We start from the raw sequence: 15,311 nt of genomic DNA, 5'->3' as shown, positions 1-15,311 counted from the left end.
ACCGGAGTGGAGTGCCACCACCCTCTCCACTATACTTATATATAGGCTTATTAAATATAAGTCTAATGTGATGGTATTTCTGAAGATTAACCATTGAAGATAAGCCTTTACTACATTCCTTGGGGAATGTTTGCTTCATAAAAGCTTTACTCAAGTGAACTCCCTTCCTGGCCACAGAAGTAAGGGGGTAGAATATAAGTAGTGGTCACTGTTTGCATGTTTTGGGAATACTATATAAGCTGTGACCAACCGAGACAGCATATTAAAAGCAGAGACATGACTTTGCTGACAAAGGTCCATCTAGTCAAACCTATGGTTTTTCCATTAGTCATGTATGAGTGTGAGAGTTGGACCATAAAGAAAGCTGAGCGCAAAACTGATAATTTTGAACTGTGGTGTCAGAGTAGACTCTTTTTGAGGGTCCCATGGACTGCAAGGAGATCAAACCAGTCAATCCTAAAGGAAATCAGTCCCGAATATTCATTGGAAGGACTGATGCTGAAGATGAAACTCCAATACTTTGACCACCTGATGCAAAGAATTGCCTCCTTAGAAAAAATCCTGATGCTGGGAAAGTTTGAAGGGAGGAGGAGAAGCGGACAGCTGAGGATGAGATGGTTGGATGGCATCACCAACTCGATGGACACAAGTCTGAGCAAGCTCTGGGAGTTGGTGATGGACAGGGAAGTCTGGCATGCTGCAGTCCATGGGATCACAAAGAGTCGGACAAAACTGAACTGAATGGTTTAAAACTTAAAAGAATTAAAAAATCAAGATAAATACAAAAGTAAACCTTGTGTTCAAGTGGAGGTTTCAATATGAGGCAGAATCAGAGAAGTTCAAGGCTGAACACAGATTTTGAATGAAATTATTAAAATGAGAAAGAAAATAACAACAATAAAACACAGTTGCATCTGTACTAACCATGAGAAGTATATGCAAAAATAACATTGTGAATTAGAGCTGGGAAGAAAGAAGGTACTAGGACTTTAGATTCAGAGAGTGATAGATCCAGTTTATTATTCTCCTTAAAGAAAAGCAAAGTACACATATGCCTATTAGTTTAAGTATTAAAATTTTTAAAAGTAATAGGAATAAAATATTTAAAATCAAAGGTGATCTTTCAGCTACTAAGAAGCAGAAGCAGAATATTATGTGTGTAAAGTTGATAAGGCAACACTTTAGAAGAATGTAACACAATGAAGAAAAAAATGTTATACATAAAGTGCGTAAAAGAAAATAAGGAAACATAGAGAACGTTCATTTTCACAAAGGTATTGCTGAGTTTCACAGGTTTAATTTTGTTTACTCTGTGTTAAAAAAAAAACACACACACAAACAGTAAAACCACCGCTGAATTTGCTTTGCAACACTTTGAGTCATGGTGATGGGTGAAGAAATCCTTTCCAAGTAGTTCATTTCTGCAAATAGTCAACTGTCCAAATACCACTAACTTTAATTTCATAAGCATACGCTTCAGTCCTTAAAATAGAAATATACTGTGCTTCTCCTAAATAGTAAACTATTGTTTATGGGCTTAAAATACATTTAAATCTTAGTCTAAAACAAAAAATAGAGCAGTTTTAAAACAGTAATAAGAGGATCCATTAATGACAGTAACAGATACATAGAATCAGGCATGAAATTCAAAGCATCTAAGAAGAAAATCACAGTAAAACAAACTAGGAGCAAAGGTTGATTGGATAGACTAGGGACTCTGATGGGAGATTCTCTTGGTCATAGTACTAAAAAAAGAGACTGCTATTGCTGCTGCTGCTGCTGCTGCTGCTGCTGCTGCTGCTGCTGCTGCTGCTGCTGCTAAGTCGCTTCAGTCGTGTCCAACTCTGTGTGACCCCATAGACAGCAGCCCACCAGGCTCCCCCGTCCCTGGGATTCTCCAGGCTAGAACACTGGAGTGGGTTGCCATTTCCTTCTCCAATGCATGAAATTGAAAAGTGAAAGTGTTTGTTAGCCATCCGTATGTCTTCTTTGGAGAAATGTCTATTTAGTTCTTTGGCCCATTTTTTGATTGGGTCGTTTATTTTTCTGGAGTTGAGCTGCAGAAGTTGCTTGTATATTTTTGAGATTAGTTGTTTGTCAGTTGCTTCATTTGCTATTATTTTCTCCCATTCAGAAGGCTGTCTTTTCACCTTGCTTATATTTTCCTTTGTTGTGCAGAAGCTTTTAATTTTAATATATATGGAATTTAGGAAGATGGCAATGACGACCCTGTATGCAAGACAGGGAAAGAGACACAGATGTGTATAACGGACTTTTTGGACTCAGAGGGAGAGGGAGAGGGTGGGATGATTTGGGAGAATGACATTCTAACATGTATACTATCATGTGAATTGAATCGCCAGTCTATGTCTGACGCAGGATGCAGCATGCTTGGGGCTGGTGCATGGGGATGACCCAGAAAGATGTTATGGGGAGGGAGGTGGAGGGGGTTCATGTTTGGGAATGCATGAAAAAAATAAATAAATAAATAAATAAAATAAATAAAATCTAAAAAAATAAAAAAAAAAAAAAAAAAAAGAAAAGTGAAAGTGAAGTCGCTCAGTTGTGTCCGACTCTTAGCGACCCCATGGACTGCAGCCTACCAGGCTCCTCTGTCCATGGGATTTTCCAGGCAAGAGTACTGGAGTGGGGTGCCACTGCCTTCTCCGAGAAAAAGAGACTAATGAAATGTAAATGGATCCAAGGTGATTTTTAAATCATGATTTAGAAGTACTTCCTCTACCATCTTCATTAAGTTTAAAGACATAGAATGAAAATATTTATTTGAATTTATTTTAAAAAGGGAGCCCTGCTGGCACCAGCTATGTTACAGTCATGGCCCTTGGTAGTCACCGGTGTCATTCCGACATAATCTTCGATGATATTTCTGATGGTTTTTAAAGACTGTCAATGTACTCTTTTCCTTTGATGGCTAAGGTGTTGGGACACCAGTTGTCGGCAAGGCCCATTCGGGGACCTATTTGGGGAATTTAATCTTCACTATCCCATTCTCTCAATGTCTCTATCAGGTTCACGGAGATCCTCTGTTATATTTCACCTATCACAAGAATGTATGTGAAATGTAATAAAATCACAAGGTCAGAGCAGTTACCAGAAAAAGAGTGTGGTATTCAGAACTGAAGGATAGGTCTTACTGTTTTGAACAAACATGTTCAGTGGTGGCTCATGTTTGGTGATATTCATTTGTGGAGCAAATGGAGGAATTATCTAGCTATTTTTTCTTACATCCAGTGTGTACTATGGAGCACAACCATAGTAAAGATTTGCTAAGCTCAAAAAATGCCCTTTTTAGTTTGATGTGTATACTTTCCAACCATTTGTGTGATATTGTTTAGCAATTTGAAAAATATTGATCAGCCATAAGGATAGGTGAATGGATCACTATTAAAAGTACGAATAACATTTACAAAAATGAGTTATAAAGAAATCTCAAGATTAAAAAATTGCTACTCTACTGATAGATGGAAGATTTAAAAACATAAAATCGCAGTTTTAACAACGTGATTTTGACATTTTAAAAAACTTTTATGGAGTGGGAAAATTTAATATGAAACAGAAAGCCAATGACTACATATAGTATACGGACTTATTAGATATGACAGCTGCTAGCCACATGTCACAATTCAGCAGCGCTTGAAATGCAGCTAGTACAAACTGAAATACTGTAATTATAAACACTGTATTTTCAGATTTTTGTTAATTTTTATATGTTAAAATGATGGTATTTTTGATATATGGGGTTAAACAACATATACTTGATACATTTTTTTTTCTCATCTTTAAAATGTAGTTACTGGAGAATTTTAAATATACATTTTGCATTACATTTCTCTTAAGCATGCTGGAATCAAGATTTCTAGATTTGTCTAAGACACACTCTTTCCATCTAATCCCTTGCCACTGATTTGGTTTTTAAACAGATGCAGCCTCATTTCCACCTTTTGTTGAGAAGACAAGGAAATTGCAATTTTTCTCCTCTGATATTTGCAGGTAAGAGAAAGACAATGATGTATTTCTCCAAGTCAGAATTCTTTCTCTAAGTGATAAAACACAGACCAAGAAACTCATGCTTATTAATCATGTTATTTGAGAAAAATAAAATACTTTTAGGGGCTTTTTCCTGATTAAGAATAAATACAATGTGAAATTCATGATGTATTTATGCCCTGGAGAAGGTAATGGCAAACCACTCCAGTATTCTTGCCTAGAGAATACCATGGACAGAGGACCATGGTGGGCTACAGTCCATGGGGTTGCAAAGAGTTGGACACAACTGAGCCACCAATACACACACACACACACACACACACACACACACAATGTATTTATGAGTCTTTAACATTTGATGTAGAAGGATGTTGTGTATAATGCAAATCAGTTTCTTTTTGTTATTTTTAAGAAAGAACTACTTTTTTCATTCTTTTACTAAATTAGCAGTAAGAGTGATAACAGTCAAGTCTAGAAAAGCATGCCCAGTCTTTGTAAAGAAGAGGATACCACAATCACAAAACTATGTTCATGTGCCCCACTGACAATACAGCATCTTTTCAAATTGACGGGGGCCCAGTAGGTATCACACAAGTGTTGGCGCCTACACCTGTATCCTTGAACGCTCACCTGCTTTCTTAACACTGTTTGGGAAAGCAAGCATAATATCTCTGAATCTTTTTCCTTATCTGTATAATTGAAAAGAACAGCATTTCTTCAAATAGTCATCTGGGGACTAGAAAATATTTAATCTATAAAGGAAACTAACTGTGAGGAATGCCTTAATTGTAAATACTCCACAGTAATTCACAAGCAAAAATTATTCTCAGAAGCGTTTGAAAACAAAGATAAGAATAGCTCATACTCAAGTATTAAGGTCTAGTGTGTCTTAAAGTTTTGCAAGTTTTTTTTTCCTAAAAGGTAAGGATTCTAATAAGATTATATCTAATTTTTCTAATTTAAGGCAGCAATAGTATAAATTTAAATATAAGAGAAAACAAATCTCCACAACAAAGTTCAGGTTCCCAGAATGAAGCTCCTTCTTATCTGTGTTCAGGTCTATCTATGCTGTGTTCGGAGCTGAACTGAATCTGAAAGGAATCCCTGTGTACAGATTTGTTCTTCCATCCTTGGCTTTTGCATCTCCACTTCAAAATCCAGACAACCACTGTTTCTGCACAGAAAAAATCATCTCAAAAAATTGTACCTTATATGGTGTGCTAGACATTAGCAAATGCAAAGAAGGTGAGTACAAGTTCTCAGTGTCACAATCCTTGGCATAATTTGCATTATCCTTTAAAATGTAAACTTCACCCAGGATTCCTTTCCACCAGAAATATAAAGTGGGAAAGCAATAAGGGCAGAAAGTAAGAGTGATGGTAGGATATTTTTGTTTTGATGTTTGTCTTGCTCTCAAGGTCTCAGTTGTTTTCATGTTGCAAAACTTAGTTTTTATTAGGTATAATCATGCTTATTGATACTTCCTGTGCTACTAGGAAAATTTCTCTTTAGGTCTTTTGCTCATTTTCAAATTGGTTTATTATTTTTTTTGAGTTGTATAAATTCTTGTATATTTTGGATGTTAATCACTTTTGGGATATGTGTTTTGGAAGTATTTTCTCCCACCCACAGGTAACATTTTCATTTCTGACCATTTCTTTTGCTGTGTAGAATGGCTGTGCTCCTTTTAGATGTAGGGTAAAATGAAAATAGTTTGCAGACTACTTTGAGCATCCCAACTTGTCCATCTGACATTTTTCTTCTTCTACCCTAGAATCTGTAAATAAGTATATTTTAGGATGTCTCTGAAACAAAAATTGATTCAAACATGGCATCTGGAGTCTATCTTATTTTGCTTACCTTCTTCATGTTAGAGTGGGTGAGAACAAAGAAAGAAAAGCCTCTTTAAATGAATTCTCGGTCCAAAGACATTTTACAGCCTGAAACATGAAGGCATATGGTTGTAACTTTGTGTCCAGTAGCTAAGCTTTACATACTGAAAACACCTAAGGTGAAAATAAACACCTAAGGGATGAACAACAGACATTAACTAAATAGTCAGTAGGATGACGTAGAAGTTTACATTTTATTTTTGTTCAAAAGTGATCAGATACAATAATTTTCCCTCACTCTCATCCCCTGATAAGATTTCAAAGCCAAATTTGTGTTTCTTTTTTTAAATTAAAAAGCTTTGTTTTCAAGGAAATCTTTCCTAAGTGGTGTATGAAATGAGGAAAATGATTTACCCTAACTGTCTCTTAAAACTTGCTTTCAGGAAAACCTGTGTACATTTCACTTCCTCATTTTCTACATGGAAGTCCTGAACTTGCAGAACCTATTGAAGGCTTAAGTCCAAATGAAGAAGAACATAGCACGTACCTAGATGTTGAACCTGTAAGCAAATACTTATACTTTATTGATCAGATTTGTTTTTGTTTTGTTTTGTTTTGTTTTGTTTTGTTTTAGTTTTTTATTTTTTAAATTTTAAAATCTTTAATTCTTACATGCGTTCCCAAACATGACCCCCCCTCCCACCTCCCTCCCCATAACATCTCTCTGGGTCATCCCCATGCACCAGCCCCAAGCATGCTGTATCCTGCGTCAGACATAGACTGGCGATTCAATTCTTACATGATAGTATACATGTTAGAATGCCATTCTCCCAAATCATCCCACCCTCTCCCTCTCCCTCTGAGTCCAAAAGTCCGTTATACACATCTGTGTCTTTTTTCCTGTCTTGTGTACAGGGTCGTCATTGCCATCTTCCTAAATTCCATATATATGTGTTAGTATACTGTATTGGTGTTTTTCTTTCTGGCTTACTTCACTCTGCATAATCGGCTCCAGTTTCATCCATCTCATCAGAACTGATTCAAATGAATTCTTTTTAACGGCTGAGTAATACTCCATTGTGTATATGTACCACAGCTTTCTTATCCATTCATCTGCTGATGGACATCTAGGTTGTTTCCATGTCCTGGCTATTATAAACAGTGCTGCGATGAACATTGGGGTACACGTGTCTCTTTCCATTCTGGTTTCCTTGGTGTGTATGCCCAGCAGTGGGATCGCTGGGTCATAAGGTAGTTCTATTTGCAATTTTTTAAGGAATCTCCACACTGTTCTCCATAGTGGCTGTACTAGTTTGCATTCCCACTAACAGTGTAGGAGGGTTCCCTTTTCTCCACACCCTCTCCAGCATTTATTGCTTGCAGATTTTTGGATTGCAGACATTCTGACTGGTGGGAAGTGGTACCTCATTGTGGTTTTGATTTGCATTTCTCTAATAATGAGTGATGTTAAAAATGAAGAAAAAATTAAATTATCTCCTTTCTATCAATCACATTTAGTCACATTTATTGTACTACATTTGTAATAAATTACTTATTTTTACTTCGAGGAAAATTACAGTGATTTCTTCCTGTTGTTGCTTATGAAATGTCAAGACAATTTTAGTTTTTCAGCAAAGGTCAGGAATAATGAAAATCATTCTATTTGGATTAAAATGATTTTACATGTTACTCTTTCAAATGTACTTTATACTTAACTGCAAATATTGCTTATATGAAGGGACCCTGTAGATTATGAGGGATTAAAATTTTTTATGGGTATACATACATTTGAGGTAAGATCAAATATATTTCTTAGTGTCAAGAAAAATCTATTAAGTCACTATAGTTTAACAGTTTCAATTTTTCATTTATATTAATATTCCCCTTTTCAACAGATAAATGAAATATCAGGACTTTAGTAGTCATATTTTAGTTTAAATGATGACAGAAGTAACATTATAATTATACTGATGATGCATGGATTCTGACTGAGTACATATTTAAATTCCAGGATATATTTTGTCAAATGAGTTTTAGATTTCACTACTGTTGATGTCGTTACTAATTCCCCAAAATCAATTCAAGTAAATGTCACAAATCTAACTAAACCTTGACATTAGGTTGGGCAACGATATATCTGCATACACACATGCATATACTGATGAAATATAATTATGGAAAGATACATGTGTAATATTTAATATGTCTGATTAAGTCCAAATAATAAATAACAAATTTCACAGGTTCAAGTAGTACACTTTCACCTTTTAGGCTCTACATAACAAAAATAAGGTCTGGATATTATAAAAGAATGTTTTTCAAATAAGTTGGTTATTAGTTTGTTCTCTTTTTAGATAACTGGATTTACTTTACGATTTGCAAAACGGCTGCAGATCAACATACTGGTCAAGCCAGCAAGAAAAATTGAGTGAGTTTCTTAAACAAGTTTCATTTCGATTTTTCAAATTTTCTTGTAAGATGCCAGGTATATCTATCAAAGGAGATGGAAATAAAATTTCAACTTCTGTTCGGCTTAATGTCATTAAATAATTATTAAATACTTATAACTGTCATTTGCAATTTAGAATTACATCTAATGTGTAGTGAAATGGTACTTACCCATATTTTGGAATGAGTATTTCTGGTAATTTCTCTCTTTGCTAACTGTCCAAATATTTTTATGACAATAGTTTCAGCATTCATATTTTAGTTTCCTGGGTATAATTTGTTGAAAGGGAAAATACATACATAGAAAAATTCTAATGAAAAAACCTGTGAGTCCACCTTTCACTGCACGGGACACTGGTTTGATACCTGGTACGGGAAGATCCCACATGCCTCTGGGAAACTAACCCCGGGCACCACAACTGAGCCTGTGCTCTGGAGCTCTCGAGTCGCAACTACTGAGCCCAAATGCAGCAGCTACTGAAGCCTGCGCTCCTGGAGCCCCTGCTCCACAACAAGAGAAGCCTCTCCAATGAGAAGCCCATGCCCAGCAACTAGAGTAGCCGCTGCTTGCCGCAACTAGAGAAGGCCCATGTACGACAACGAAGACCCAGTGCAGCCAAAAATAAATAAATGTTTTAAGAAATCTGTATTAAACAGATGTCTATGTAGAAAAGATATCTGAGAAACAGCAATATTAAAATTTAAATGCTTCATTACAGGGAAAACAAAGCAAGTGACTTACCCAGGTTGTAAAAGCAACTAATTTCTGAACATTTATTTTCACTAGTAATTACTAATATCTGTCATATGTGTATAGCATATTAGTATATATTTTCATACTTATTTTCAATGTTTATTACAGTGCATTAAAGAATCTGAAGCACAACTATATTGTCCCTATTCTTTGGCTTAATGAGGTTAGTATTTTTATCTATTAGTCACTAAAAACAGTAAGCTTCTTAATATACAGAAAAAGTTTTTGATGTTTGAAAATTAAAATATATATACACACACACAGTATTTGAACTTGTCTTTCCATTGTATCTATGGGTGAATTTATATATTATTAATTATATAATTAATTATTTTTTAAAGCAAGTCATACAGAAGTATCAGGATTATGTTAGACTTAAGTCTAACTTTTATGAAAATAAAAATACTTCATAGTGCATTTATTAGATAATTTTTCTTGTCATAGTGCATGTGTTAGGAAAGAGTCATGAAAATATTAAATTCCAAATAACTCAATATGAGCCTTGTAGTGCTAATAAAACCACCCAAGCTTATAATGGGCAAATTAGAGTAGATGTAGGCAGTCTGTCTAGTGCCTGACAAGATATTTTTAATATAAATCATGGAACCGACAAACCACAGAATTAGGAAATGCAGTGCATAAGCCTTTAGAGGATAGAAACAGTTGAGCTTTGCCATTTCCCTCTGTCACTAAGAAGCAACCTTTGGGAAACTGGAGTCTTACTGAAAGACTCCAGTAAGACTGCTATACTGATCAATGAAATCAATATATACAATAGCACTAGATAACATGTTTAAAGGGAGGAATATTATCTTTTTCTCTCTAAATATTCTACCTGGGCATTTACTGTCTTCTTTGACATGCAAAGAGAATTCCAACAGGCTTGTCTTGCAGATAAAGATGACTGACACCTGTGTGCTGTTTTGATAAAGTGATACACATAAGTGGAGAGTTTTGAGTATTCTGCTCTCAAATCTATTCAAATAACACTATTTATTAACTTGATTACAGACTGGTACCATTGGTGATGAGAAGGCGGAAATGTTCAGAAAGCAAGTGACGGGGAAAATAAACCTCCTTGGCCTGGTGGAAATGGTCTTGCTCAGTGTTGGTGTGGTGATGTTTATTGCTTTTATGATTTCATATTGTGCATGCAGATCAAAGAGAGTAAATTAAGTAAGTATATAAGAAACCATATGTGACTTCAGTAACATTAAATATTACCTGTTTTCATTTTATCAAAACAGTTATAAACTAGGCTTCAAATATTAATGAACATGTCTAGTCAGCTATCATTTTTAATACATCCTTGAAACTTTGAGACACTTAATATAAGTTAAAATGAAGACTGAATGGGTGCTTAGGCTTATCAGTATTAAACAGATCACTATATTTCATCTTTATTCTGGGAGGAAATAGGCTAAGCTGTGAAGGTGTCACCTTCAAAAAGTTAGAATGCTGCACAAAAGCTATACATGTACTCAATTTTTATTTCTTAATTATTTCTAGATAGTTATTTTTAAAATCACAAATAATTTATCTGACTAGGAAACATGTGAAACTGAAAATGGCAGCTATTTGGGGAGACAAATTTATAAAGGAAAAGAAAATAAAAACTAAAATTAGATAAGCTATAAAATGATGAGAATTAAAGAGTCAATAAATGGTAGAGATAAAATCAGATAAAAATATGCTATTTTTAAATGCAAATAGTGTATTAAATGGGCTTCCCTGGTGGCTCAGAGGTTAAAGCATCTGCCTGGAATGTGGGAGACCGAGGTTCGATCCCTGGGTAGGGAAGATCCCCTGGAGAAAGAAATGGCAACCCACTCTAGTATTCTTGCCTGGAGAATCCCGTGGAAGGAGGAGCCTGGTAGGCTACAGTCCACGGGATCACAAAGAGTCAGACACGACTGAGCGACTTCACTCACTTAAGTGTATTAATATAAAAACAGAGCTGCTGCATATGGACATGCTGTCCAAAATCATGACATGTACCCTAGATGTTCCATGTGAAAGCCCTGATGAATGATTATAATTCAGGAGCTAGAATTAAATGAGTACAAGAAAAATAGAATAAAGATAATGTTGAACTCACTAAAACCAAATAATTAGAGTGTAAAGGAAAAATCAGATAAATATGGACGGATGAGTTTTAGCAAAACTGAAGAGGTGGTTCAGGCCTCTGTGTTTTAAATATTAGTACCCGTGTCCCCTTGTACATAAAAGAGTGTATGCCAGACCCTATTTACTCTAAATGGAAGCCTTTCTTTAATAATCATAGGTGGCATTGGTATGGCCTGAGGGGAGTGAATTCTCCACTAACTCATAGGTTCTATCTGCCGTTCCTTCCCTGGGATATGAAAGAAAAAAAATGAAGTGAAAATCAATTGGTAGCTTCCTACTATTTTCTACCTCATAAACTGTAGCTCACCAGGCTCCTCTGTCTATGGAATTCTCCAGGCAAGAATACTGGAATGGGCTGCCATTCCCTACTCCAAAGGACCTTCCTGGCCCAGGGATGGAACCCGGGTCTCCTGCATTGCAGGCAGATTCTTTACCATCTAAGCCACCAGGGAAAACCAGAAGAAGAAAAAATATATATATATATGTATATATGAAATCTAAATTAAAGCAAGGACTGATGCTGAAGCTCCTATACTTTGGGCCACCTGATGTGAAGAGCTGACTCACTGGAAAAGACTGAGGGAATGAAGAAAAGAGGGTGATAGAGGATGAGATGGCTGGATGGCATCACTGATTCAATAGACATGAGTTTGAGCAAACTCAGGGAGATAGTGAAACACTGGGTAGCCTGGCATGCTCCAGTTCATAGGATTGCAAAGAGTTGGACATAATTTATCAAGTGAACAACGACAGCAGCAAATTGCTCTGAAGAAAACAATTCACAATTTTAAAACAAGTCTTCTTATTCCACTTTCAATCAGACTGCTGACAGTAAAATGTCCTGCATAGAAATTCTGGAGCTGCCACTGGCAATTATTGACCTTAATGTGCTCAAATCATGCTATTTTACATGAATTTCACAGCTAATCCCTAATAAAAATTTATGATTTTCCAGTAGCCATGGATCTATCAGCATCCATTCTGTTTTTTGAAGACATTACAGAAAACTAAATTTTAACAGTATAAAACTGTCTATTTTCAAAGTGTGAATCAGTTAAATTGAAGATTTAAAAAACAAATTGGCCTTTTTGGACCAATTTGTGTGTGTGTGTTCGTGAAATTGAAAACAGACTGAGGAAGGCAACTCGATCTTTTGTTTTGATGCTTTCTGCCTATATATATTTCCTTAAAAGGAGACTGAACAGTTCTGCCTACAGTCTACTTGGACACAATATATTCAAAATGCTAATACATTCATGTTATAATAAAGGAAATATGGCATCACCTTTAAAACCTGTCATCAATCCAGTAACCAGTTATGTTTAAACACAGTAATTCATATGACCATTTATATAACAGACCAAAATATCACCTATTGAAAAGCCACGTTAAAACAAAAACTTTTTCTAGTGGGAAAATAAGCTTTTCAAAATGAACTATAGTAGTTATAAATTTTGGGGTATTATTCTCTATTAAAATTATATAACCTATTTCATCAATGCTTAATGAGCCCTGAATATCCGACATGTTGGGTCTCTATGTAGCTTGGGCTTCCCTGGTAGCTCAGCAGGTAAAGAATCCGCCTGCAATCAACCCTGGTTTGATTCCTGGGTCAGGAAGGTCCCCTGGATGAGGACATGGCAGTCCACTTCAGTATTCTTGCCTGGAGAATCCCCATGGATAGAGGAGCCTGGAGGGCTAGAGTCTATGTGGTCACAATGAGTGGGACACAGCTGAGCGATTCAGCAGAGCTATGCAGCTGTAAGTGAAAGACTGAAAACTTTCCAGAGTGTCTTTATCAGCAAGTACATTGGTTTGGCTTAAACTTCTGACTGTTATAAGGAAAGTAACTGCTCTTTATACAACAGTATGTCTTTTTTCTTTACAAATAGAGAAGAAAAATTTTCTAGGTTGATTACTTGATTTACTCGATTTAGAAGAATCACAGATGTAGATTTCCTTAAACAGGCCTCATGTCGAATACTGTAATTATGCCTTTGGGAAGATTTATAAACAACTGAAAAATAAGGAGACGCTGTGCAGAGGAAATAAAGTAAAGACGGGAGAGTGAAGGTGTGGATTTATTCAATAGATCACAAAAAGAATGAGCCAACAGTCTTTTCAAAAGTAGCAGGACATACACCACTAAATGGAGGATGGTCTGAAGGGACAGCAAGGAGTGGAAATGCTCATGCAGAGCAGATTTAATGAGTGACCCTCCTTATTTGACTGCGTGCAGCTCTTGAGAGCTGGGAAGGAGCCTTCCATGAACCCGGGAATGGGAAAATAACTGCCTTATCCGTGAAGTACATCAGAGAAATTTTCTCTAGAGCTGGAGAAATTGGGCTGATTTCTAGAAAATATAACATCTTTAATATATAAAATTTGAGTCTTAACTATTTTTCCATGAATTTCTGATATGTACCTTACCTTTCTTCTTTCCAGGGAGCAAAAGAGTCTCTACATTTATGCACCAGCTATGTCAGGATCTTTCTTATTATCACCTTGCAAAAGTCAAGATTTTCATGCTTTATTTTTGCAAAACACACCTTATCTTACAGTTCAAGAACTGGTGACACTCCCTCCCACCCGCCACCCATAAGCAGCAGCACATTTCAAAAGGATTATTAAGACATCATTAAAATCCACACTTCGAACAAAAAACCAGCACTTAAAAAAATTCAACATATTCACAATGGAATGGACTTCAGTTTCTACAGATGTGGCTTGAGCGTGACCCACTTATTTTCACTTGGTACTGATTCACCGATTTATTCCCAATGCTAAATTCAGCAGCGAGATGGTCATTCTACACAAATCCTGGACCCTGAACTAGCCTTCCCCATCAAAAGGAAAACATCACTACCCTCATCAGTGTCCCTGCAAAACACAGACCCAGTACTATCAGGACATTGCCTCTGAAGAGCAAATATTTTGAAAGATATTTGAAAACATAAACTAAATGACTGGCCTATGAACCATTTATTATACATCTCTCAAGTTTTTTCCTCTATGGAATCCTTTGTACAGCATCAGCAAGGCATTATAACCATGGTATTTATAACAATATGTGCTTGTATTTTTGTCAATGGTTATGCATTTGGACGTGTTTGAGAACATTGCTATCTTCCATGTTCTACAGCTCTTCTGGAAATCTGAGCAAATTTTCATCTTTCTACTCAGTTGCATACAACTTATGCTTGGCACCTCCAGAATTCTGTGCTAGTACTGAGAGATGTAAATGATAATACAGAAATTATTGTGTGGAAGATTACTAGCTGTAGAACGTGCATTCATAGTTATTTGTTGTAAAATTTCTTGCTTTCATTGTCACCAGAAAGACTGGTTTTGAACATTAAAAGACGTTCCTTAAAATCTTGTACTTTGTCTAGTTCCTGATGTGTCACAAAACATTTACTCTAGTTTTCTATCTGAATTTTTGTTTCTGTATGAATCTAATATGTCCTTTTGAAATACTATTTCTAAATTCGATCTTTACAACTTTTTCCTTAACCAATTTTTGAGCCAGTTGGGGGATAAGGAAATAAAAAGATAGTTGGTCATGCTTTAAAGGTGCAGAACTTAAATTCTAGATTATGAAAGACCTTTCCTTTTTACCAGAAGATGTATTGCTAGGTAGTCCTGCTATCTTAAGCTGAAGTTCACTTATGGTAGAGACCACGAGTCCTCCTAAAAAGGCTCCCCATAGAAGGGGACAATGGACCACATTCTGCCTTGTGTTTTATAGGATAAATTATTAGTAACTGGTTTGTTTAGACACTAAAATCGGGAATAATCTTGTCATGTCAGTTGCCAGGGTAAATAAATACCAAAAACTGCAAACCGAGATAACACCAGTTTGGAAGGATCTTTGGAAAAATCTTGAAGATATTCAAAACATACTGATGCAATATCCTTTCATTTCCTGGGAATAGAAAAAGTATCCTCCTAAAATATGGGGATGTGTTAGAGAAATTAAAATGAACAAAGTGTAGTTCATGCTTCAGGAGCAGGAGAGCAGGTTCCTGACCTGCCCGGACACTGAATGGACAATGAATTCCATGCGTGCCTGTAAGCCCTGCCAGTCAGACAGTATTTTATAAGAGAAAGAGAGTGGATCTTGGAATCTACTAAACCCCTGA

The 15,311-nt window shown here is 36.0% G+C and overlaps 1 protein-coding gene across 34 annotated transcripts in view; it reads left to right on the top strand.

Moving 5' to 3' along the window:
- The window catches only part of LOC101115115 (platelet glycoprotein 4), a 107,265-nt gene extending 92,721 nt beyond the window's left edge, over window positions 1-14,544 (top strand). For all 34 annotated transcript variants that reach the window (XM_042248492.2, XM_060414637.1, XM_060414626.1 and 31 more), the window contains 7 exons: window positions 3,942-4,011; window positions 5,066-5,253; window positions 6,284-6,402; window positions 8,195-8,268; window positions 9,151-9,205; window positions 10,054-10,218; window positions 13,615-14,544. In XM_042248492.2, coding sequence (XP_042104426.1) covers window positions 3,942-4,011; window positions 5,066-5,253; window positions 6,284-6,402; window positions 8,195-8,268; window positions 9,151-9,205; window positions 10,054-10,218 — 671 coding nt within the window. In that variant the 3' untranslated portion in view covers window positions 13,615-14,544. The remainder of the gene's footprint in view (window positions 1-3,941; window positions 4,012-5,065; window positions 5,254-6,283; window positions 6,403-8,194; window positions 8,269-9,150; window positions 9,206-10,053; window positions 10,219-13,614) is intronic.
- Window positions 14,545-15,311: the final 767 nt, after the last annotated feature.

Source organism: Ovis aries, chromosome 4 (assembly GCF_016772045.2).
Source record: "Ovis aries strain OAR_USU_Benz2616 breed Rambouillet chromosome 4, ARS-UI_Ramb_v3.0, whole genome shotgun sequence".
Lineage (NCBI taxonomy): Eukaryota > Metazoa > Chordata > Mammalia > Artiodactyla > Bovidae > Ovis > Ovis aries.
The sequence above is the reverse complement of the archived record's forward strand: the minus strand, read 5'-3'. Positions and strand labels throughout refer to the sequence as shown.